Consider the following 23,798-nt stretch of genomic DNA (forward strand, 5'->3'; position numbering starts at 1 on the left):
ATTATCTTAACTGTCACATGCATATTAATGCAGTGTCAAATGTCATGTCGCAAAATGCCTGATTGAGCAGAAGCGCGCAGCTTCAAATGCATACACACATACACACTTTCTCATGTATGTTTATGTGTGATATAACATTGTTAAAATGCTGGTGAGCTTAATTAAGTGATGGCATTTCATCTTTTGTGTTATTATTATTTGTTAAACACATGTAAATGTATATTCGCATAAATTAATATTTATACAGACAAAATTGTGAAAGCAAATATTTTAATTACTAATTGCGGTTTAAGTGAAATGTGTGTGTGTGTGTGTGTGCGTGTGTGTGTGTGCGTGTGTGTGTGTATGTGAGCAGTTTATACGATTTTTTTATATGATAAGTGTTTAACAATGCTTTAATTAAAATCTACGAATATAATTGTGAAAATGGAAATAAAACAAGTAAGGAAGGGCTAAGTTCGGGTGTCACCGAACATTTTATACTCTCGCATGATAAAGTGATAATCGAGATTTCATTATCCGTCATTTACATATTTTTCAAATACCATATTTGTGTAAAGTTTTATTCCGTTATCATCATTGGTTCCTAATGTATATATTATACAGAGAAGGCATCAGAGGGAATTCAAAATAGCGTTATATTGGAAGAAGGCGTGGTTGTAAACCGATTTCACCCATATTTCGTGCATGTCATCAGGGTGTTAAGAAAATATTATGTACCAAATTTCATTGAAATCGGTCGAGTAGTTCCTGAGATATGGTTTTTGGTCCATAAGTGGGCGAGGCCACGCCCATTTTCAATTTTGAAAACAAGCCTGGGTGCAGCTTCCTTCTGCCATTTCTTCCTTAAATTTAGTGTTTCTGACGTTTTTTGTTAGTCGGTTAACGCACTTTTAGTGATTTTCAACATAACCTTTTTATGGGAGGTGGGCGTGGTTATTATCCGATTTCTTCCATTTTTGAACTATATATGAAAACGCCTGAAGAAAACGACTCTGTAGAGTTTGGTTGGCATAGCTATAGTAGTTTCCGAGATATGTACAAAAAACTTAGTAGGTGGCGGGGCCACGACCACTTTCCTAAAAAAATTACGTCCAAATATGTCCCTCCCTAATGCGATCCTTTGTGCCAAATTTCACTTTAATATCTTTATTTATGGCTTAGTTATGACACTTTATAGGTTTTCGGTTTTCGCCATTTTGTGGGCGTGGCAGTTGGCCGATTTTGCCCATCTTCGAACTTAACCTTCTTATGGAGCCAAGGAATACGTGTACCAAGTTTCATCATGATATCTCAATTTTTACTCAAGTTACAGCTTGCACGGACGGACAGACGGACGGACAGACAGACATCCGGATTTCGACTCTACTCGTCACCCTGATCACTTTGGTATATATAACTCTATATCTGACTCTTTTAGTTTTAGGACTTACAAACAACCGTTATGTGAACAAAACTATAATACTCTCTTTAGCAACTTTGTTGCGAGAGTATAAAATAAAACATGAATAAAAAACGTGAAGAACAAGTCACCTGATGACCTGAATATTCATCTCCGAATTTTGTTTAACAAAACTTACAAGCAGTTGGAGATGAACTAACGAGAAATTAAATGTAAAGAAAGGTCTAAGCCACTCACAGTCACTATATTGATTAGATAAGTGTGTAAAGCAAATCAAAAGAGTAGAAAAGATCAGTCTGGGTCGTTGAGTCCCTAATCTGCTTATGTGAGATGAGTAATGCAAGTATTGATAAAATATTTTGCCAAAAATGTCAGAAGACCGCTTTATACTTATATCTATCTTTATAGAACTTTGTAAAGGTATTTGTTGAATGAACCGTTCTCTCTTACTGCATTAATATTTATCTAAGGAACTTGGGCAAACATTCCGTAGAAAACGACCAAATTTTTTTTTCAAGCTATCAATTCACTTTGCAATCTTGACCGTTGTTTCTAAAATCGCTAGCATAACTTTATAACTTTTGCAAAATAGGAAGTAAATAACCCGCTAGCCTCTTAATAACATTAATATAAATGCTGAAATATGAAATTAACGGTACACAATCGTGTACAATTTTCCGATAATCCTTTAGTTGCATAAAGCGCATTGTCAAGTGGTTGTGGCTAAAACATATCAGTGCGCAGCTCGATGACATGAATAATTCAGTTCTTATGCAAATATCACATATTCGAAACAAAGGTAAGCAAAGCGAATGCGCTGCAAAATGGCAAACATTAAGTGCAGCTGTGGTCCAGCCACAAACCAATCCATTAAATATAACTCAAAACAAATCTTGCATAATGTGCATAGAAAATAAAAAAGGAAGAATAGAAAGTGCCCCCAGATTTCTGTGTACAAGCAGCAAGTACTACATGCTAAAGCTCTGCTCTTCTGTTGCGGTTACGGCGGGGAAATGCAGTGGAAACATGGAAAATAATCGTATATTATTTAAGTTTTGCTGCAATATTTGTATCGGGCATTAGGGTGGTACATTGGGTTAATAATAAAAACAAATTTAATGAACTGAAATGAGGATTTTGCAGAAAATATTTCTGGTAGACTCCACAAATGCTTTCGAAATAATTTTGAAAAAATTTCAAAACAATGCAGAATTACAAAGAAACATTTTCGAAGTGTCTCAAACTTAAGTCACAATAATCCAGCTTCAAACCAAAAATACTTGAACGTTGTCCAGGACCGTTTCAGTGGAAACCAAACAGTCCAGAAAGTAATCTCGAAACTCGAACTCTCGCATGATAAAGTGATAATCGAGATTTCATTATCCGTCATCTACATATTTTTCAAATACCGTATTTGTGTAAAGTTTTATTCCGCTATCATCATTGGTTCCTAATGTATATACTTATTATATTATACAGAGAAGGCTTCAGATGGAATTCAAAATAGCGTTATATTGGAAGAAGGCGTGGTTGTGAACCGATTTCACCCATATTTCGCACATGTCATCAGGGTGTTATGAAAATATTACATACCGAATTTCATTGAAATCGGTAGAGTAGTTCCTGAAATATGGTTTTGGGTACGCCACGCCCATTTTAAATTTTTAAAATAAGCCTGGATGCAGCTTCCTTCTGCCACTTCTTCCGTAAAATTTAGTGTTTCTGACGTTTTTTGTTAGTCCGTTAACGCACTTTTAGTGATTTTCAACATAACCTTTGTATGGGAGGTGGGCGTGGTTATTATCCGATTTCTTCCATTTTTGAACTGTATATGGAAATGCCTGAAAGAAACGACTCTGTAGAGTTTGGTTGACATAGCTATAGTAGTTTCCGAGATATGTACAAAAAACTTAGTAGGGGGCGGGCCCACGCCCACTTTTCCAAAAAAAATTACGTCCAAATATGCCCCTCCGTAATGCGATCCTTTGTGCCAAATTTCACTTTAATATCTTTATTTATGGCTTAGTTATGACACTTTATAGGTTTTCGGTTTTCGCCATTTTGTGGGCGTGGCAGTGGGCGATTTTGCCCATCTTCGAATTTAACCTTCTTATGGAGCCAAGAAATACGTGTACCAAGTTTCATCATGATATCTCAATTTTTACTCAAGTTACAGCTTGCACGGACGGACGGACGGACAGACAGACATCCGGATTTCAACTCTACTCGTCACCCTGATCATTTTGGCATATATAACCCTATATCTGACTCTTTTAGTTTTAGGACTTACAAACAACCGTTATGTAAACAAAACTATAATACTCTCCTTAGCAACTTTGATGCGGGAGTATAAAAAAGTGCACAAGGTTCGATACACCTTAATGCCGCAGATTTCTTTACCCGCTGCAGACACATGTTTTGTACTCTTTGTTGTTTTATATACTATATAGTTATGCACATAAACGAAACCAAAAGCTGAGATTATGTGCAGTTGGTACACCTGATGATGTTCACTTTGGATACATTCCACATCGGTAATAGTTTTGCATTAGGATACTAACAAATACAAGCACAATAGCTTGTACACAGTACACACACCACTCTAGGCAACATGTTGCAAATTGCAAACAAAATGGCAACGGAATAATCCTTGCCAGAAAATTTAAAATTATTATTATATTGGGACTTTGCTTCTAAGAAATTCAGAGTCGGAACGAAAGAGAGCACATCCTGAATATAATAGCTGATGGTATATCGATAAAGCATGTTATAAGTAATCTTTAGAGGAATCAAATGTTGAGAATTATCTAAAAATATGTGCTAAAGGAATGATGAGGTGTTATTTTTTGTGTACTAGTATCTCAATATTGGTTGTGTAAGATTCATAGGAGGATCAAAGGTTCTTCATGATACTACAATTTGTAAACGATGGATTTATCGATAAAGTGCTTTGAGCTCATCGCAATTTATCTATATGCAGTTATAGTATCTGATAGCAGATATTATTGGGCAATAGACTTAGACCTTGCGTGTATAACTAACATGAAGAGCTTGAAAAGGACGAGACTGTATTTACGAATGCCCTAAATATAGCTCTTCACTACGCATGCCCTACGCTTTGACTCAAGCACAAAACGAAGCCGCCTTGATGACACAACAAGCTTGGGGTCATTCAGACGTAAAGTCCGTGAGTGATCCAACTGGACTAAGCAAGCAGAAAGCGAGGACTGCTGAAACGAATATAAAGGTTTTCTAAGGGACTACAAAAAGTTGGTGCGCAGGAGAAAGCTAGAACCTTGGAGAAACTTTTGTAGTCGCTTTGAAAAGTAGCGGGACTCAGGAAACTATTATCGAAAAGACCCGCCTCGCCCGTTTCAATACGAAGACCTAGTCGCTAAAGAAAATTTTGGTAGCGCACATTATGGCCGCAGCAGCTCCTAGAAGCTTATCCAAATTGCAACTCACATACACGAGAAGCAGTTCGGTAGAGACTGTACTCCATACATAGAGCTCGAAAGAGCTTTCACATTTAAGAAATATGCTCTTGGACGTTTCTGGAGATTTCTGGAGCATCCAACAACGTCTCTACGGAATCTTTTCTGAATAGTATCCTGTCAATATGTAGTGATTCTGCTATATAACGTTGGAGCAGAAGCCTTTTAGTCTCTGAAAGAATAAGTGCAGAATGGAAAACCCCATGAATGTCCAAGGAAGACTGTAGAGGTACTCCGCAAGGTGCTATGCTGTCTCCGCTTCTATGGAGCTTGAACGGCAAAGCGCCGAAGATTGCCATTTTAATAACGGGTATTGTGGACACATAATTTGGCTCCACAAGCGAGTCTGGGGTTGAACTCTTAGAAAACGGATATATTTGTGTTAACAAGAAAGCACTAAATTCCTCTATAGAAGTTCGCTTCGATACACGGGACACAACTCTCTCAAGAACCGCACCAAGTACCTTGGGATAGCCTTGTACAGCAAACTGCTTTGGAAGCAGAATGTGGTAGAAAGGGTGACAAAGGCTAGAAATGCTTTATATGCGTATAGGCAGATGAGCGGCACGACTTGGATGCTTTCTTCTTCTCTCATGCACTGGTGCACTTTTAGGCACTTGACACAACTCGTTTTGCCACTTACGTGCTGAGTTCTCAACGCAATCAATCCTCAACTACAAGTTTCTGAACTGTTCTACCTGAGTTCAGTTGATATTGCTTGTAAGTTTTCCAAGTGAGAAACAACATTCTTCTTTTAGGACTGGCTGTGCAAGTTCGTTCACGATAAATGACGGAGGTAAATGCTTGAGTTGTGTATTGACGTGTTGCAATTTAGACAAGGTGACATGCCGTATGTTACATGTGGCATGTTACATATGACGTGTTGCATGTTACCTGCTGCGACATATGTCATGTACGGATGCTGCTAAAAATAGCTTCGGTTATGACATGATAATAAAAACAAATGCTCTAGCAAAAATCGAAAGTACAACAACAATAAAAACACAAAACCTTTTAAGTTGGGGCAACCTTTTCCAAAAATTGCCAAAACGGTAAAAGCTCTTCTACAACTATGCTGTTATACTCAAGATCTTCAGCAAGTTCTCCTAAAAAGTTTACTGAGTTAATAAAATTTGGCAAGTGGCAACACTCCGCAAAAAATAATCTCATTATTATTTAGCTTGTAGAGTGTTTCTGTTATGGTTTGTTTAAAATCATTCCCTAATTAATTTTGAACCATACGATTTTATTTTGTTAAAATTTTCAAAAAGCTGGCAACACTCCGCATAGCACAAAATATGTTAAAAATATTGACAATTTTAAACTCTTTCATTGCATAATTTTGAGCTTTACAATTTTAAGTAAATACACTTTCCAAAAGGGTGGCAACACTCGGCATAATATGGAATCGATTTAAAATGTTTGCCTTGTTCAAACTTTTTTAATTTAATTAGCTTAATTTTGAACCTTACGTTTTCTATTGGCTGAAAATTTTCAAAAGCGTGGCAACACTAGTCATATGTAATTTTAAATGTGTTCAAAGTTTGGCTATTTTAAACTCCCTTATTACATAATTGTGAACCTAACGATTTCTAGCAACTGAAATTTTCAAAAAGGTGGCAACATTGGACATAACATAAAATATATTCAAAGTTTTGGCTATTTTGAACTATTTTCTTACATAATTTTGAACCTTATGATTTTTAGAAAATGAACTTTCCGAAATGGTGGCAACACTCGGCATAATAGGATATTTTTTAAAAATATTTGCCTTGTTCAAACTATTTCATTACTTAGTTTTGAACTTAATGATTTCTATTGACTGAAAAATTTCAAACAGCTGGCATCCTTGTAACGGTTTTTCTTTCACTGGAGCAAATAGTAATTAAAATGTAATTTCATTGCCTCTCTGTTTTCCATAACATATTTTTGCACACACACCAAATAAACACGGAAAATTTCCATAGAGAATAATACTTTGTTTATCAAATGACATCACTGTTTACAGAAATTCATCACGTATTGTCACTTTGCCTTCCTAGGGCCAAATCAACGCGCGTATTTTTGCGCATATGCAAATTTGGAGATAACAATTCGCTGTGTGCGCACACCTACACACACACACATATATAGCATATACCTATGGCTGTTATCTCGTGACGCATTTGTCAACATATGTTTATAATTTTTCAAAATAACTGCACAATAACACCCTTCCACACATATACATACATGTGTATATGTAAACAGCGTTGAAGCCGCGCCGCTGATGTCGATTGCTCGTGACAGCTTCGAAATAATGAACCTTTTGTGGTTATGTGTGTATATACCTATATGTAAGTATCTATGACATGTTGTTATTGTTATTGTTGTTATCAACATCTAAATTATGCAAAACACTTTCAGCGGCATTCATCATGCGGTAAATCTAATTAAAAAGCAAATTGAGGAACGACATTTTTGCACATAAACACACACATAAATGCATCATATTGTAGTTTTAGATAGGGCTTACATAATAAAGTAAGTAGCAAGCGCCACAGCCATATTTCACAGTCACTAGAAATGTATTTTTTTTGCATTTGTGAGCTGGAGCATTTCAAATGTTTTTCATGGAGCCATTTTGGATAAAAAAAAATTATTTAAGGTTAGTAGATCAGTGCTAAGGAATCTTGTATAAGATTATTAAAACGACTCCGATGTAGTTCCTTACAAAAAAAAAAGAAAACACAAAAATTAACTTATTCAGAAAATTAAGTTAAAAAGCCTTGCTCCACTGGAGATCTTTCCATGTCAATGGCCGAGTGTGGATAACTAATTTGTAATCCCGCCCAGAATCAGTGCTTTGGAACAACCAGAAAGATACCGGGTGGCGCACGAATCATCCAACAAAAACAAACCGCAATAAATTTTTTCTGTGTGAGTAAATACCTTACTTTTTGTTTTATTTGGCAGGTTATTCGTCCAAAGGGAATTCAGATGGAATAAGGTCGGTGAGCTTGTTTGCTGAATATGAAAGTATTACAAGAAGACTATTCCATCGCGATCCGTATGTTCCTGTTCAAGAAACAATGCAGTAACTGTACACCATTTGGTATCGTAAAGGACCAAAACTGGTCTATGCAAGGCCTACGAGATTAACCTAACCAAACCAAGAAGTAATCGCGGCTGTTGCGTCGTCAATTATGGCTAGTCCAAGACTTTCCACCCGCAACTTATCGACGCCACTTCACTTTCCTTTAGCCCTCAAGGTCACCTGATCCAACTGCACCTGACTTTTTTTTATGGAATTATGTAAAGCAAGAGGTATATAAAACAGCATCCAGATAACTGACTGAATGGAAGCAGTCCAGTAAATCGATTATTGAGACAATCCCGACTTCAAGTCTTCAGAGTGAATAATTTTCTAATAAGGTGTCGCATATGTGTGGCAGAGCAGGGAGGTCCTTTATAGTCCATAACTTCGCGCGCCACTCTGAGTTATTGCAGGGTACATTGTTGCCTTTATAGTAAGAAAAGTAGCTGAGCAAAGTTTTACATGTCCCGTAATTCTGTCATTGCCATAGCGAGTTCTTCTAATGATTGAAAACCGATCATATGGTTGATTCGAATTTAGTCAATATATTTTCGAATTTTATTTTAAAAGGTTAACACAAAAGTAAAGCGTGGATTTAATATAAGTTGTCTAGAGGATTTTGTCTAGTTTGAAAATTTTTTCTTACTTATGGGGCCAAACTAGATAGATGAGTGTGAAGTGTTGTCTTTTCAGCAAAATTAGTTACCAGAATCGCTTTCCGACTACTAGATCTTTACAGTTTCTTTCAAGCTGAGATCACAGCAATTAAAGAAAGCCTTCTTGTTCTGACAAGGAGAGTGTTCACTACAAGGAATATACATATTTCAGTATATATACAGGCTGCCAGGTGGCTTTGAGATCACAAAAGTCTCCTACGATTTCGTCAAAGATATTGCATGAGTGCCTTTATCACTTAGTTCATCTAACATCCTATTTCCAGGTCATAGTGATATTTCTGGTAACTGTGCAGCAGTTGACCTAGCCGACAAACATCGTATATAAATAGCTGAGTCTCAGTGGTGACAATCCCTGACTTGCTCGACATGCATTGCTATTTCTGTGCCCAAGAAATGGTATGCTAAGTTAAGACGAGGAACAACGCAGCAGTCGGTGCGCAAGGTTATGGCATCTGTATTTTGGGATACACCTGAAATAATCCAGATCTGTCCCCTAACGACTATTTTCTAGTCTCACATATCAAAAGAATGCTTGCTAGGAATAAAATCTCGTTGAATAAAGAGGTGATGACCAAAAATTAGGCACTTTTTGAACCAAAGTACAAATCGTACAAAAACAAGTAAGGAAGAGCTAAGTTCGGGTGTCACCGAACATTTTATACTTTCGCATGATAAAGTGATAATCGAGATTTCATTATACGTCATTTACATATTTTTCAAATACCGTATTTTTGTAAAGTTTTATTCCGCTGTCATCATTGGTTCCTAATGTACATATTATACAGAGAAGGCAACAGATGGAATTCAAAATAGCGTTATATTGGAAGAAGGCGTGGTTGTGAACCGATTTCACCCATATTTCGCACATGTCATCAGAGTGTTAAGAAAATATTATACACCGAATTTCATTGAAATCGGTCTAGTAGTTTCTGAGATATGGTTTTTGGTCCATAAGTGGGCGAGGCCACGCCTATTTTCAATTTTTAAAAAAAGCCTGGGTGTAGCTTCCTTCTACCATTTCTTTCATAAAATTTAGTGTTTCTGACGTTTTTTGTTAGTCGGTTAACGCACTTTTAGTGATTTTCAACATAACCTTTGTATGGGAGGTGGGCGTGGTTATTATCCGATTTCTTCCATTTTTGAACTGTATATGGAAATGCCTGAAGAAAACGACCCTGTAGAGTTTGGTTGACATACCTATAGTAGTTTCCGAGATACGTACAAAAAACTTAGTAGGGGGCGGGGCCACGCCCACTTTTCCAAAACAATTGCGTCCAAATATGCCCTTCCCTAATGCGATCCTTTGTGCCAAATTTCACTTTAATATCTTTATTTATGGCTTAGTTATGACACTTTATAGGTTTTAGGTTTCCGCCATTTTGTGGGCGTGGCAGTGGGCCGATTTTTCCCATCTTCGAATTTAACCTTCTTATGGGGCCAAGAAATACGTATTCCAAGTTTCATCATGATATCTCAATTTTTACTCAAGTTACAGCTTGCACGGACGGACAGACAGACATCCGGATTTCGACTCTACTCGTCACCCTGATCACTTTGGTATATACTCGTATAACCCTATATCTGACTCTTTTAGTTTTAGGACTTACAAACAACCGTTATGTGAACAAAACTATAATACTCTCCTTAGCAACATTGTTGCGAGAGTATAAAAATTACATCGAATAGTTTAAGGGTCACTATAATCAGTGTCTCACCCTTGAAGTGTTGAATAAAAGTTAAACGAATTGTCCAATATGTATGTATCTTACTATGGTAGGCTGGGGCCTTTTCAATTGACTTGTCAAGAAATGAGAACTTAAAAAAATAAAGTCTTTCACTATACATATATAACATAAAACAGTTAATATACCCATTGGTCTCCGGCTTGGCTAAATTGTTTCTCAAAATTTTGTCTGTGACCACATACCTTGTTGCACCATTAACCACTAGACAGCAAGAAATTACCAACAACAAATGTAAGTTCCCTTTTTTCTCCTTCCTCCACGTGCACTTGCTTACTTGCCAAGAAGACTAACTCGGAAATTTTCACAAATTATCCAAGGGAATGCACAACGCAGCAAACGAGCTGTAAACATAAGTTAAATGTGGGAGCCTCATGTGCCATGCGGCATGTGGCAAATAAATTGCCATGCAATGCTCTGTGCCAAGAGCAAACGCAAACGACATGTGGCAAGCGCAGCGAGAGAAGCTAATTTTTTGCGATTCCCCGGAGCTAGTGCTTACCCCGCGCGCTACTGTATGAAATGCGAAGAAAAGTGCGAAAATTATTTATGCTCGCAATTATGTGTGTATATGTGAGTGACGCAGAGACGTGCAGCCAAACCGGAAATGTCAGCGAAATGCAAAATTCTTCGAAAGTTGCCTGAAAGTGATGGAAAGCGAAAGTTCTAAAATTTGTTGTTGTTTTTGGGTTTTTGGGTTTCTGTATTTCATGTGTTTCGTGCAGTTTTTTCGCGGCTTGAAGTGTGGTTGGAAAGTATTCATGAGTGCTTGTCACACTGTGAGTGACTCGTACTCATGTTTTAGACACACACATATGCATTGAAGAGAGTCTTCGAGTACTTTTTTGCATACAAAATAAAATGCTAGCCGATTAATCTGCGGTTTGCTAAATAATTCGTTTGCTTAATCAGTTTAGTGAAGTGCAAGCGCCACAACTTGTCCTCTGCTGACAAGCTAAATGACACCTGCGTGACTCCTGCGTCAAGTTGTGCCACTAAAGAAGCATAAAGTGGAAATTTGTTGAAAGAGAATGTTATCTACTGAGGAAAGACATTTTAGGGAATGTTGTCATGAGCTGCTTTTATCTTCCTCTTTCTCTCTTTTGTGGCGAAAAGTGAAATTAAATGTAAATAGTTGCAGAGAGTGCAGAGAAATGATGTTGCATGCAACTGGGGGAAATAAATAAAATGAAGAAGAAAAGTTTTTATTTTGCTTAAGTCTGTACTATTTTGAAAATAAACCAACAGTTATTACAGTTAGACGACCTTGAATCAGCAGTACAGCTGTGGTGCAGCTCTCCAAGGCGCTGCAAATGCAATTTTTTTCATTTTTTGTTGTTACCAATTATTAGCAATCGTAGTATGGTAAATACTCGAGGTTTCATCTCAACAGAATTAAGAAAAAAATATGTAATAAAATCTTCCTCACCATAAATCCTGGCTTGAAAAGTGCTTGCGCAGGCTGATTTAGATTCTACTACAACCGTTTTCCCTTGACATTATTGCAAGTGCGCCACTTTGCATCACCAAAAACCATCCGCTAAGCCTGCTCTTAATGACATCTTCTCCGCGCACATCCCTATGATGGATATATGGATGGAGTGGAGTCGCTGGAGAAAAGGCGCAGGTTGGATCGCAGCTGAAGCGAAAGGTTGGAGTGGGATTCTTCTGGCAACAATGGTACCTTCAACTAAGTTTAGATTCAGACTGCCAGTCTTCTTTCAAGCGGAAGCAGTAGCCATCAAGGTACCAGCAGATATGTTTCTACGAAGTTCGACTTCTTTCAAGAAGAAATGCATCTGCTCTAACATTAGAGCTGCTATACAGTTCTTGAGCTCGCTGATAGGGAGCTAGTCAAGGAGGACATGACTTCAATGCCAGTAGCATCAAGCTACTTACTACATCAAACTTGTCTAGATACCAGGCCATAATGGAATCGTCGAAAATCGTAAAATCTATGAGTTTGCAGGAAAAGGGAAGCCTTTGCTAGAATTATGAAAGGCTTTACAGGGGACAGAAGCAAGTCAGCACTAGCGAGCAAGCTGAAGGCAGACCGCCACTTGGCGGCAAAAATCGTGGAAAGCTACGGTAATAAGCATGCTCGTCAGGTATCTGAGCTACTGGCTGCCAGCCGAACCTTCCTCAGTGATTTAGATTGAGGAAATCTCCAGATACTGTAACCCCTCACTACCACTCATGACTGAGGGGCTGGAGAGAACCTAAGAACCATTTCGGCAAGCGGTGATTCTGCTAAATGTGGATTCCGAACAGTAAAACCGAAGGAGCCTTAAGCTATGGGCTCGAAAGGGTGGTTCTTATGATACTCCTGACATTTGAAAAAGCTGATGGCGCTCCAGCTGCAGATGCGATAAGTACGACATGTGGTGTTGGTTAAACTATCATGGAAAACCACCCGAGTCTCTCGGACGTTGCGAGTTCTAGCGGCGCTTTATCAATCGGCGACTCCATCCTTAGCTTCGAACAGCTGTTTGAGGAGGTGGGGGTCGAGCACGATGTAGACGCTGAACTAGCGCTTCTGAAATAGAGTCTAAAGATAGAGATTTCTTCAGATTAACTTCCAACATGCGAAGGCGCCCTTCGCCAATTTACTGCTTCGACTAAAGCAAGACGAAGCCGATGTCGTTCTGATTCAGGTAACTTGGCTAACCAGTGCATCAGACTGCTTATCTTCACTAAAATTATTTCTCAACAAATATTTTGTTTTACTCTCATCAATTTTGAAGCTTTGAAGCTTTGAATTGTTCAATTTTGGATGGTTAAATGTTTATTTCGTAGTTTTTGAATGCAGAATATTGACTTTGTCATACTGTCAGCCACTGTTTAATATACCAGCTATTTTCCCTGCATAAAAATTGCTGACAAATAAAATATTTTGCTTAAACATTGAATAAAATTTCAACAGTCACTTAATGCAAAAGGCTAATGAAACGCCTCGAAACACCATCAGACAGTTATGACAGCCTTTTTTCGCGCTTTATTAACTGCCGCATATAAAAATGGTATGAAAACTGTGTAGCTCTATGTACATACATACTTACACCTACTATATAAACAGAAATTTTCAGCCTCATTAATTTTGCCCGTCATTTATGCTACGTGTTGCTAAAGACGCCCGCTCAGCGGTCACACCTTCTCGCCGTTTGGGTGGTCAGCAGTTGTTGTTTCTGCTCTTTATTGCTGCGCAAGCAATGTTTCGCATTTGACAGTTTATTAAATGAGCAATTTTATTAATACTCTTTGCACGCCGTCGTCGTTTCTGCTGTTTTATGACCGAAATCTTGGCGAAAGTTTGTAGAGTTTTAGCCACCGAATCCCAATGAATCTAAAAACATTGTCGCTCGTCAATAATTCATTTGCGCACAAATTTAACAGGTCATAAATTTACAACAACAAAGTTGTAAATATTTCAGCACCGTGACCTCGCTCTAGTAGCTAGTAGTGACATTGCTGGAGGTGAGGTTGTGGTTTGGCGTATGATGATTTTTGATTGCTACTGTTGGTGACTAGTTTGCTGTGGTTGGAACTGAATTTGGTTTTGTGTCTACATTGATCTTATCCAAGTTTTATAGGTGACATTTTAATTCGATCAAAATTTTAATTCTCATTAGCATTGTGGACTGTTGTCCAAATGACTCTTTTTTTATATAAAATACGTTTCTCATGTTTTTAGATCAAAACTACCGCCGAAGAGCTTGCTAAATTATTTAGTCGTTATGTATAAACAATTTCCTAAGTGTTGCCTATATTTAGGCTGCATGGAAATATGAATTTGCAAAGTCATACGCCTACTATTCGTATCGCAAGTGTCTCGGGAGGCATCTTCTGAAGGGTGTCAGGCCACAAAGGCATCAGCGTGATCAGCATTGGGAAACCCATGCATTGTCTATACGACGATCTAGACAGACGCATGGTAACGAAAATCAAAATCCGATGGAATTAGCTACCTGGAAAGCAAAACTGCAAAAGTCATGTGCAAAAATACCAAATTTCTATTTGCACTCGATAGTCTCATGGTGGGAATATTAAATGGTCACTGTCTTTTAGCGACAAACGAACGTGGAATGGGGCTGACAGAATGAGAAGACGGCAGGAAATATCTAGAGCAGGGCACCAGGAAAACAATGGAGCATCTCTTGAGCACTTGTCCTATATTGGCAAGACTGCAATGTAAGCGTCTGGGGTCCACACGATATGATACGAGTATACTGGAAAAGGTGAAAATTCGCTTCAAGTGCAGGCATCAAGAAGGATGACTACTCCCCTTAGTTCTAGCAAATGAACTCCATCTGGTTTCGCAAAGGACCAGAACTGGTCTATACCTACCAGATTAACTTTGATCAATTCGATTTTCAAAAGCTATCATTCGCTAAAACAGCAAAGTTAGTGGTGCCCGGTCTAGATTATAAGATGTATTCATATCACATCAGGTGTTGCCCTGGCGGATCACAATTCCTCTCCAATCCTGGATCGTGAAAACTTGGTCGGACTTATACAATGCGAGAGAGGTTAGTTTAGGTTGCTGATCAAAAGAAATCGCACATGGATTGCGATTTGTAGTCCTCTGTGAAGCCATAGAAAAGAAGAACTCACGTGTTCGAACTTATAAACTAGTAGCTAATCAAAATTTGCACAGAAGTTCTAAAGGTATGTGCTCCCAAGTACTTAAGCCTTGTCCTACCAAACGCGGGACAGTCAAGAAGGAAGTGTTGAGTTGTTTCCACCTCATCTTCTGCCATACAGTTTCTGAAGATGGCGTCTGTTATGATTGTTAACCTTACAGCATGGACGTCAATAGGGCAAAGGACTGTTAGAAGCCCCACAACTAGGGTGAGGCTAGCTTTACGGAGGGCAAAGAGATCACTAGATCTCTTGCGATCGCTTTTGGACCAAAAAGCTTTTGCAACAGCGCATATACCGATGGTGGCACAACTCACAATTTTCTGCGATTCCGCTGTGGCCGGGTTCCCTTACCAGTCTCAATGCACTCAATACTATTGAAAGCGAGGTTAGGCACTTCTTGACCAACCCTGAACGCACTGTTAATGAGTTCAAGGCTAATATCGCAGGTCTGTTATCAGAGTGGGTGGTCACTTCTCTGAAAGAAGCTGCAATTGCTGCAACCTCCGCTTGGACATTTCGATAGTTAGGAAGTTTTAATCTGGACTTGATATATAGCTATCTCTTGAAACTAAACTCCTCCACTAATTTTCCCCTAAACTTTGCTCCTCTTCTCCAACGGCGTCTTTTCCCCCACAATTCTCTCGCCGGTATACAGACAGAGAAGGAGTCGCCAGAGTTCGATTTTCTGAGTCTGATAGCGGTTTTTGCAGTCATACACCTGCCGACAATGTCTACGAGTACAATGTGCAAGATATCGTTAAGTGCCATGGTTGGAGTGGATCTTAGTGCACCCCACATGCTGATGAGCGCCGCCCGTTGAACGCTCCTGAGTTTCTTTGCAAGTATGGTCTTCTTTGGAGCCCTTCAACACATAAAAACCCAACAGAACATAATGCGCTCGACTATTGTGGTTTATGGACCACTTTCGGTAAGAGACTCCAATAGCTCCTCCAAATCAGTAAAAGGCAATCAATGCCTTTTTGCTCTCTCTTCGATATTCGGCATCCAGGATGAGCCCTAGATATTTCACTGTATCCGTCAATATCCGATAGTTTGCAGGGCAGTATCCACTGACTTACCTTTGCAGTGAGCAGGTTGCGTTCCTGATAAATTGTACTTCGGAATACGCCTACTTATGAACCAGTCCATCAGTCTCTTCAGAGTATTTAGTATGTTTTTGCGAGATACAGGTTACTAAGGCCACTCCCAATTAGGTCAATTATATCCAAAATAAAATGACCTATAACCTTTAATAAACAGAAAAATGATCAGTTCAACAAATTCTATGTTGAGTTCCCTTTAAGATAAGCCTTTAGAGTGAAGGATTAAACTTCAAATATGGACCGCTAACTCATCTCAGCAAAAGTGAACCAATTTCACACCTAATTCCTACAACAAATTATTTTGCAACATAATTGCCACGCTTATTACTGCTGCGGCGTGCGTCATCGGCTGACCAACTGTCAAATTTTCCGCTTGACACTTTCCGCCATTCGGCTGCGCATTAACAGCTGCGAACTCTCCACCGACGCCGCTTAATGAGCTCTTATTTATGTAGAGGACACCGAGCGAAGTTGTTGTGTTGCATAAAAAGTGGCTTGCCACTTGGCTTTGCCACATTTCATGCAGCCGGGCAAGTGCCACGCCCACTCACGCGCCTTAATAATATCCAATTAAAAGTTTCGCTATTAAAAAAGTGCGCAGCTGGTGGAAGAAGAAGCAGCGAAAACTGTCTCCGCTGTTAATTTCTCGCATATTCTGTGATTTCCACTCGCTTTGTTACTGTCGTTGTTGTTGTTGCTGGCGCACAGCACTACCGCGCTTGAAACGTGCGCTTTTGGTTGGCGGGCATTTGTACCCGGCGCTGCATGCGACAGAAGTGGGTTAATTGAATTTGTGCCTGAGTTTCGAAGTCGGCGCTGGAACTGGAGCTGGAGCTTGCGGCGTTGTTGAAGTGCCGCTTTGTTGTTGCTGCTACGGTTTTTGTTTGCTCTTGGCATTTTTATTCACGCCAATTTTTTCGCTGCCTTGTCTGCCGTTGCTTCTCTGCGCCCCTGCGCGTTGTGTTGTTGCAGCGTTGTTGTTGCTGTGCTTCAGCTTGAAAAGTAATTTATTGCAGTTTCGACTTTGTTTAATTGTGTTCCACGCATTCGCTGCCAAGTGTGCTTGCAGCCGCCGCCATAGTTGTGGTTACCACTGGCATTCACTCCCCATTTCACGCATGTCCGTCCGCGATGAGCTGCGCGTGGTCGGTTTCGCTGACCGCTGAGCTCGAGTTTATGGCGGTTTCGCAAAACTTTCAAGCCGAAAATTTAGTGTTATTCTTTCAGCGGCATAAAATTAGATTTTTTTGCTCATTTCGAAATCTGCATAACGGAAATTTTGTTTGCTTAACTGAAAGTGGATATTTATAGTATAGTATTTTATTGTATTGGGTTTTGAAGAGAAGAAAGAAAAAAATAATATAATTAGAAATCTCATCTTGAAAGACAAATTTTTTTACCTCGTCGAAAAGACCAAATCAGTTAAGAGTTTTATGGAGATTAAATTAGAAGTTAGCACTATACAGTTATAATCTGTGCAACGTTCTTTTTTATTAAAAGTGTTTTAGTTCCTCTGTGCTTGAAACTAATTCCTCAACTTAATGTTGCTTGCCGCCTGAATGTAGGCAACGGTCTTTACGGTATTATTTGTTAAACAAGAGCGCTCCAATAAGTATTTAACCTGACCACTGATGGCACCAGTAACGGGAACGATGCCAGTAATAAATTCGTCTAGACGACTACCGTCAAAATTTCGGCCAAATCGGATTTTCAGCTTCGTTTTCATCGTGAGTGGAATTGATTGTTTTCGAAAATTTAAAAAAAGTGAAATAAACATATGATACTATTCTGGTTTTTGGTAGGGAAATCGCGCAATGAAATCAAAGGTACTCAGATACTCTATACGGCGACAACTTTCTTGCGCTGGCAACGGTCAATGATTGTTTCAACAAGTTTCATCGTTGACACCGGTCGGTTTTTCTTGAGCTACATCAAGGTTCGCCGAAATAACTACCACGTTGGGTAAAATAACAAAATTTATCGAAATCGCATTGAGAGACTACAGATTGAACGAGGGTGAGAAAGCTAAGGTAGCAGGCATGTGAAGGTATCAAGTGGTTCATAGTATGTATCAAATATGTGGGCTTGATAAAGCTCACTTCGGACGACATGGACGACGTAATACCCCTTTATAGTAGTAGTAGTTTATATTTAGAAGTGCAATCCGAAATAGTTTCTGCATCTTTTTGTGAAATGTCTATAGAGGCACAGGTACATGCTGGAATAAAAGGAATATGCGGAATAGTGAAATCCACCAGTCGAGCCAACTTCAAATAAAGCGCGGTCGGTCCTCTTTGCTAACAAAAGGGTGGAAATCGTTTCCTCGCATACGCTCAGAGCTTGTGTGTTTATTTATTCGGACCACATGATTTAGCCAGCGTAGCCGCTGTCTCTTAATTCTCTGAACAACAGGTATGACAATGTCATCGTATACCTCCTTCCATCGACTGCGGTACTCACCGTTGCCAATGCGCAAAGAACCATCGCAGAACCTCGACTCATCAGATGCTGTCATCGTTCATGCCTGTGCACCGTATAACAGGTTGAGAATGATGAGTGACTTGTAGAGTTTGGTCTTTGTTCGTTGAGAGAGGACTTTACTTTTCAATTCCCTACTTAGTCCGAAGTAGCACCTGCCATTGTTGATGTTAATACTGGTTGCAAGAAAGCAGATCATTTGCTTCGCGTTATTAACAATTTTGGAGAAAGTAGAGCTAGCGGCTGCGCTAATGATATCGATGTACGCTAGCAGTTGTACACTTTTGTAGAAGATTGTGTCTTCTTTATTCAGATTTGCAACTCAAATTATTTCCTCCAGAAGAAGATTGAAGAAGTCGCATGAAAGGGAGTCGCATGAAAGGGAGTCGCCTTGTCTGAAACCTCGTTTGGTATCGAACGACTTGGGAAGGTCATTCTCGATCCCGACGGAGCTTTTGGTATTGCTCAACATCCACCTCTACTTCGCAAGCCTCCTGAAAACATTTTTTTCAGACTGTTTTGAAAAAGTTAGATTATGGTTTAATCAGGTTTATTGAGTTAAGAGGTTACTACGTCGAGAAATAAATCGCTATTTTACTTTCACTACAAACTCCAACCTTTCGTTTTTGGGTATAAGAGCTTAGAGTATAAGAGTTTAGGGTAAACGTGCTTGGGGTATATGAGTTTAGGATATAAGAAACTTTATTTGCAGTCAGGACATAGATATAATTATAGTACGCTTTCAATTTCTTCTTAGCCCGTCTAAAACCATATTAAATACTTTTAAGTGAATAAAATAACAGCATATTAATATTTGTATACGGATAATATTATATAATACCAAAAAAATTTGTTACTTTTAACATTTTCGTTTTCTTTCGTGTCTCTGTTCTAAGCCTTGTGAGAAGATTTATTATTAGTTATAGAACTTCTCATAGCAATGCAAGCAAATTATGACTTTTTCTTTTAGCTAGAAATTTATTATTAAAAATTATTTTTAAATATCGCGAGCATATATTATATTGCTTCACTCTCAATCGTAAATAAAAAAAATCTCTCGCTCATTTCATATATACATACATCCTCAAGCTGTCAATCTGAGTCATTTCACTTGATAGAGCAATCTATTTGAAGACAACAGTGCTGAAATATCTGCGCTGTAATGAAATTTTAATTACTGCACAACAACAAAAAATATTTTTTTTTGCCTCACTGAACACTCAAGGCGTCAATTGTCTCGTGTTTTTTCAAGCATTACATCGCATTTATGGCCAATTTTCCACGCTTCAATTAATTTCAAGCGAGCAAGGAAGGCAATAAAGTAAAAATATTGCGCCTCCTTGTATTTTGTAGTTGTAGACAAGTACTTAAATGCTGCTTTGAATAGATTTCATTGGAAAACTAATGCAAGTTCACAGGCACACATGCATACATATAAACATCCATTACATACGTATACACTTACATAGACATAGACATGCAATTTGCCTTCTAAATTTGCTTATAAGCACATCACTGGTGAATATTTGTATTTTGTGAAATATTGCCATTAATTGCCTATAATAAACGCGCTCGTTATATTTAAGTGCGGCCACGGCACATTCAAATTTTTACTGCAAGTGTAGCACCGTTAGTTATTAAGCATATTTTCAGCTGTTTTAGGCCAAAGTGCTCGTTAGCTATTGTGCTGTGAAGCAAAATGTTTTCATTTTCATTTTTATGGCGTGTATTGTTTAGTGTTGTTATGGCATCTCTTTCATCTGACAGCCCTCATAAAGACACGCCCACGCACATACATATGTATATTGAAATTATAGAGATACATTTATCTGCATTGAATTATCGAAAATATTTGCGCCAAAATGAAATTATAAATTAATTTATGTAACTTTAATAGGAGATTATTAAGGTTGAAAATATGTGCTTTTGTATGTGTATAAAAGCATGTTGGTTAGGTCAGTGTGGGATTTTCGAAAATTGAATTTTTTTGGCTTAAAGTACATTTTAGGGTCCTATATACGTTATATAATTGATAAGATTAAGCTAGATAATTTTTGATAGGAAACATATGATGATACAATGAAACTCATTGGAAACGAAACATAAAACTACAACAACAAAAATTAGGGGATGGTTTTGATTGATTTCCGCCAATCATGGTTAAAGGAAAATTCCTGGTTAATAAAGATACCTGAAAGTGATAGCTAGTGAGCGGAAAGGATCGACTTAGCTGCCAGTCCAAATTAAACTGAACTGAATAGGATTCACGCCTTCCCTCATTGTGAGGCTCTCCATTTGACACTGTTGGAATGGTGATGTCTTCATCCCCGACGGAAAGTTGGAAAGAAAATTGCCTCGCTGATAACTTGGACCACTGCGTAGCGAAACCTTCTCCTAGCGACTTCTTCTCTGTGCTCGCACCTTCGAGGGATATGTTGATGGGACGGAGTCGGTGGAGAAGAGACGCTGTAAGCTTTTATGAGCAGAAACTCAAGGGTTTCAGACTGCCAGACTGCAGATCACTGTCAGATAGCAGCAGATGTACTCCAACGAAGTGTGGCTCTTTTAAGGAGGTATGCATCTGATAGCCGAATTGCTATATAGTCCTTGAGATCGCTGACAGTGAGCTCAAAGCTAGTCATGGGGAGTATTTTCTCGCTATCTAAGCCTACTTCCACTTCCTACCTTACTTGTCAAGGTGCTTGTTCATGGCGGGATCTATGGGTCTTACGCGAGCTCTTCAAGCTTTGAACTTGTGGGATTGCGAAAGCTTTCTGGCGCAGAGTTGATAGCAAAAGGGCTATGAAACTACAGCTCTGAGCAAGGTTCTCATATTCGCAAATATATCTGTTCAAACTGGATATTGTTCCATTGGCACTTACATGGTAAGATTTTGGAGGATGCAACTTGTCAAAGTTGTAGGGCGGAAGATGAGCTGGAAACATCTAGACGTTTTTCCTTCACTGCCCAGCTTTCGCCAGACTTTTAGGATAAGGCACTCTTTACGATTCTGGCAAATTGCCTGGAGTAGATATTAGCCAGCTGTATAAATTTGTGGCTGACCGTAGACGCTTTGTAGATATACAAAAATTTTATACGTACTTAAGAGTTCTCGATCTGATCATTTGATAATTTTGTATCCGTCCTTTTCTCGACAAGAAGCTGCTCATAATCAATATTAAGTTATTGTTTGGAAATGTTATTTATTTGGCAAGATATTTTAACAAAATTCGAAACAGATTATTGTTTAAGACCATGGTCCAAATATCTGAAGAAATTTTACAGATTGGACAACTATAGCATATAGCTGTCATACAAGTTGATCGATCAAAATCAAGTTTTTGTATTGGAAGCTATTTTATTTGACAATATATTTTCATGAAAAATTTTGAATACCATTGTCTCTCACAGCGCTACAAGCTCCGAAGAAATTGTTTGGATCGGACAAGTGTAGCTTATAGCTGCCATACAAACCGACCGCTCCAAAACCAGTTAGAGATCCGTTTACATCCTTTATGCTGTATTAAATATCTTTGTGAAGGTTATTGTTGCTTTGGTGCAGCATGAATTAACATTTAATTCTTCTTTTTTGAATTTTTTTTATTTTAGAAACAATCTTTTGCTAATTTATTCAGTCAAACATCAAATCTTAAAATTTTTTTTAAATTTTTTTAAAGTCCGCCATGTTACGAAAAATTGAAAAAAATATCGAGTTTAATAAAAATTATGATCACGATCTTTATTTCCTTTCAGCTATTTCCAGTTCCTCTAAATGCCGCCGGTAGAGAACCTCTTGAAAAAGCTGATTCCGAAGACTGAACCGCCATTTTGTATCAAAATGAAAACATATTTTTTTATTAATACAAATAAAGCTCGAAAGCGAAAATTCAATTCCGTTTTCTTGCGCCTAGTTTAAATTGTAATTTTTTTAAGTTTCAGTTAGACCTAACCTTTTAAATAGTTACCCGTAAGAACATATGAATATTATGCCAAGCATTGCTCAGCCATATGTGTGTCAAAAAAAACACATTTTGTTTACTCAAAAATGCATGCCAACCAAAAAAGTGAACCGTAAAACGGTATATTTACCTCCATTTGTGAGCCCTTCTTGCCCATCGAGCCGCTCGTGTGGCCGCCACTCTGTGCTGCGTTCATTTTTGTGGCGCTCTTTTGACTTTGTCGAGGTTAAAGTTGAAATGTTGTTGCTAAATTTGTCACCTATACGTGTGTTGTCGTTCTTACTATTATTGTTGTTGTTGGCGCTCAGTGACCAAAACAAATAGCAGTTTTACGACGACCTAACTCACACGAACAACGACACAGCGAGAGCCACATGTCTCCGACTACATTGCACACATACTTTGTAAATATTTCGCTGTGTGTTTTTTTTGTTGTTGTTTTTTAAACTTTCCGCTTAATCAACAGAATGTCTTTAAACTTTGCTGCTTGTAAGAAACTTGCTTTGCGCCACAACACAGCTGCCAAGCCGGGCTGTGCAACGAACTCACAGCATGTCAAGCATGGTTGTGTGTGTGTTTGTAGCTATGTATTAGTATTTTTGTGCATGTGTATGTGCTGCACACATGCGCTGCGTCGACAAGCGAGCCAAGGCAATTAAGGTTTAACGCAGAGTCCTCTCCAGTTGTTGGTGTTGTTGTCGCCGCTTAAGCACTCTGACTGCTGACGCCGCTGCTGTTCTTCTTATTGTTGTTGTTACACCTTCACGCGTATTTATTTTTGCACCTTTCATTTAACTTGTACTTTCTTGAGCTGCCCTCTACTATGTGCGTGTGTGCGCAAAGTGTGTTTGTTTGTGTTGTTGTTTGCTTGTATACTTTCTTCAGCCGTTAATTTGTGTTAGTGTTGCCAGCTTGCATTTATTTATGCAGATAAATGGCTTTAATAAATAAAGACGCTATTTTCTGAGCGCTTACGCTCGGTCTCCTGCTCAACAGACACACACAAGCGCTCATATATATCACACCATTTGCTATTTAGTTGTACGCTCGTTGGCTTTTTTGTTGTTGCTTGTGTAGGATACACTTTTGTTGTGCACTTTTCTTGCTATTTGCCTGCTCGGCCACTTTATTTCATTATTAATTTTTACTGCGTTGACGGCAGCGTTCCACTTTTAGAATTAATTACGCGTTGGCTCTCTTGTATTTGTTGTTGTTTTTCACACTTT

At 38.6% G+C, this 23,798-nt stretch overlaps 1 protein-coding gene across 1 annotated transcript in view; it reads right to left on the reverse strand.

Annotated features, from left to right (window-relative positions):
* LOC120775595 (inactive dipeptidyl peptidase 10) overlaps nucleotides 1-23,798 on the reverse strand; it is a 186,209-nt gene extending 162,411 nt beyond the window's left edge. Inside the window, exon 1 of the mRNA XM_040105834.1 lies at nucleotides 22,703-23,798. Coding sequence (XP_039961768.1) covers nucleotides 22,703-22,768 — 66 coding nt within the window. The 5' untranslated portion in view covers nucleotides 22,769-23,798. The remainder of the gene's footprint in view (nucleotides 1-22,702) is intronic.

Source organism: Bactrocera tryoni, chromosome 4 (genome assembly GCF_016617805.1).
Source record: "Bactrocera tryoni isolate S06 chromosome 4, CSIRO_BtryS06_freeze2, whole genome shotgun sequence".
NCBI classification, from domain to species: domain Eukaryota; kingdom Metazoa; phylum Arthropoda; class Insecta; order Diptera; family Tephritidae; genus Bactrocera; species Bactrocera tryoni.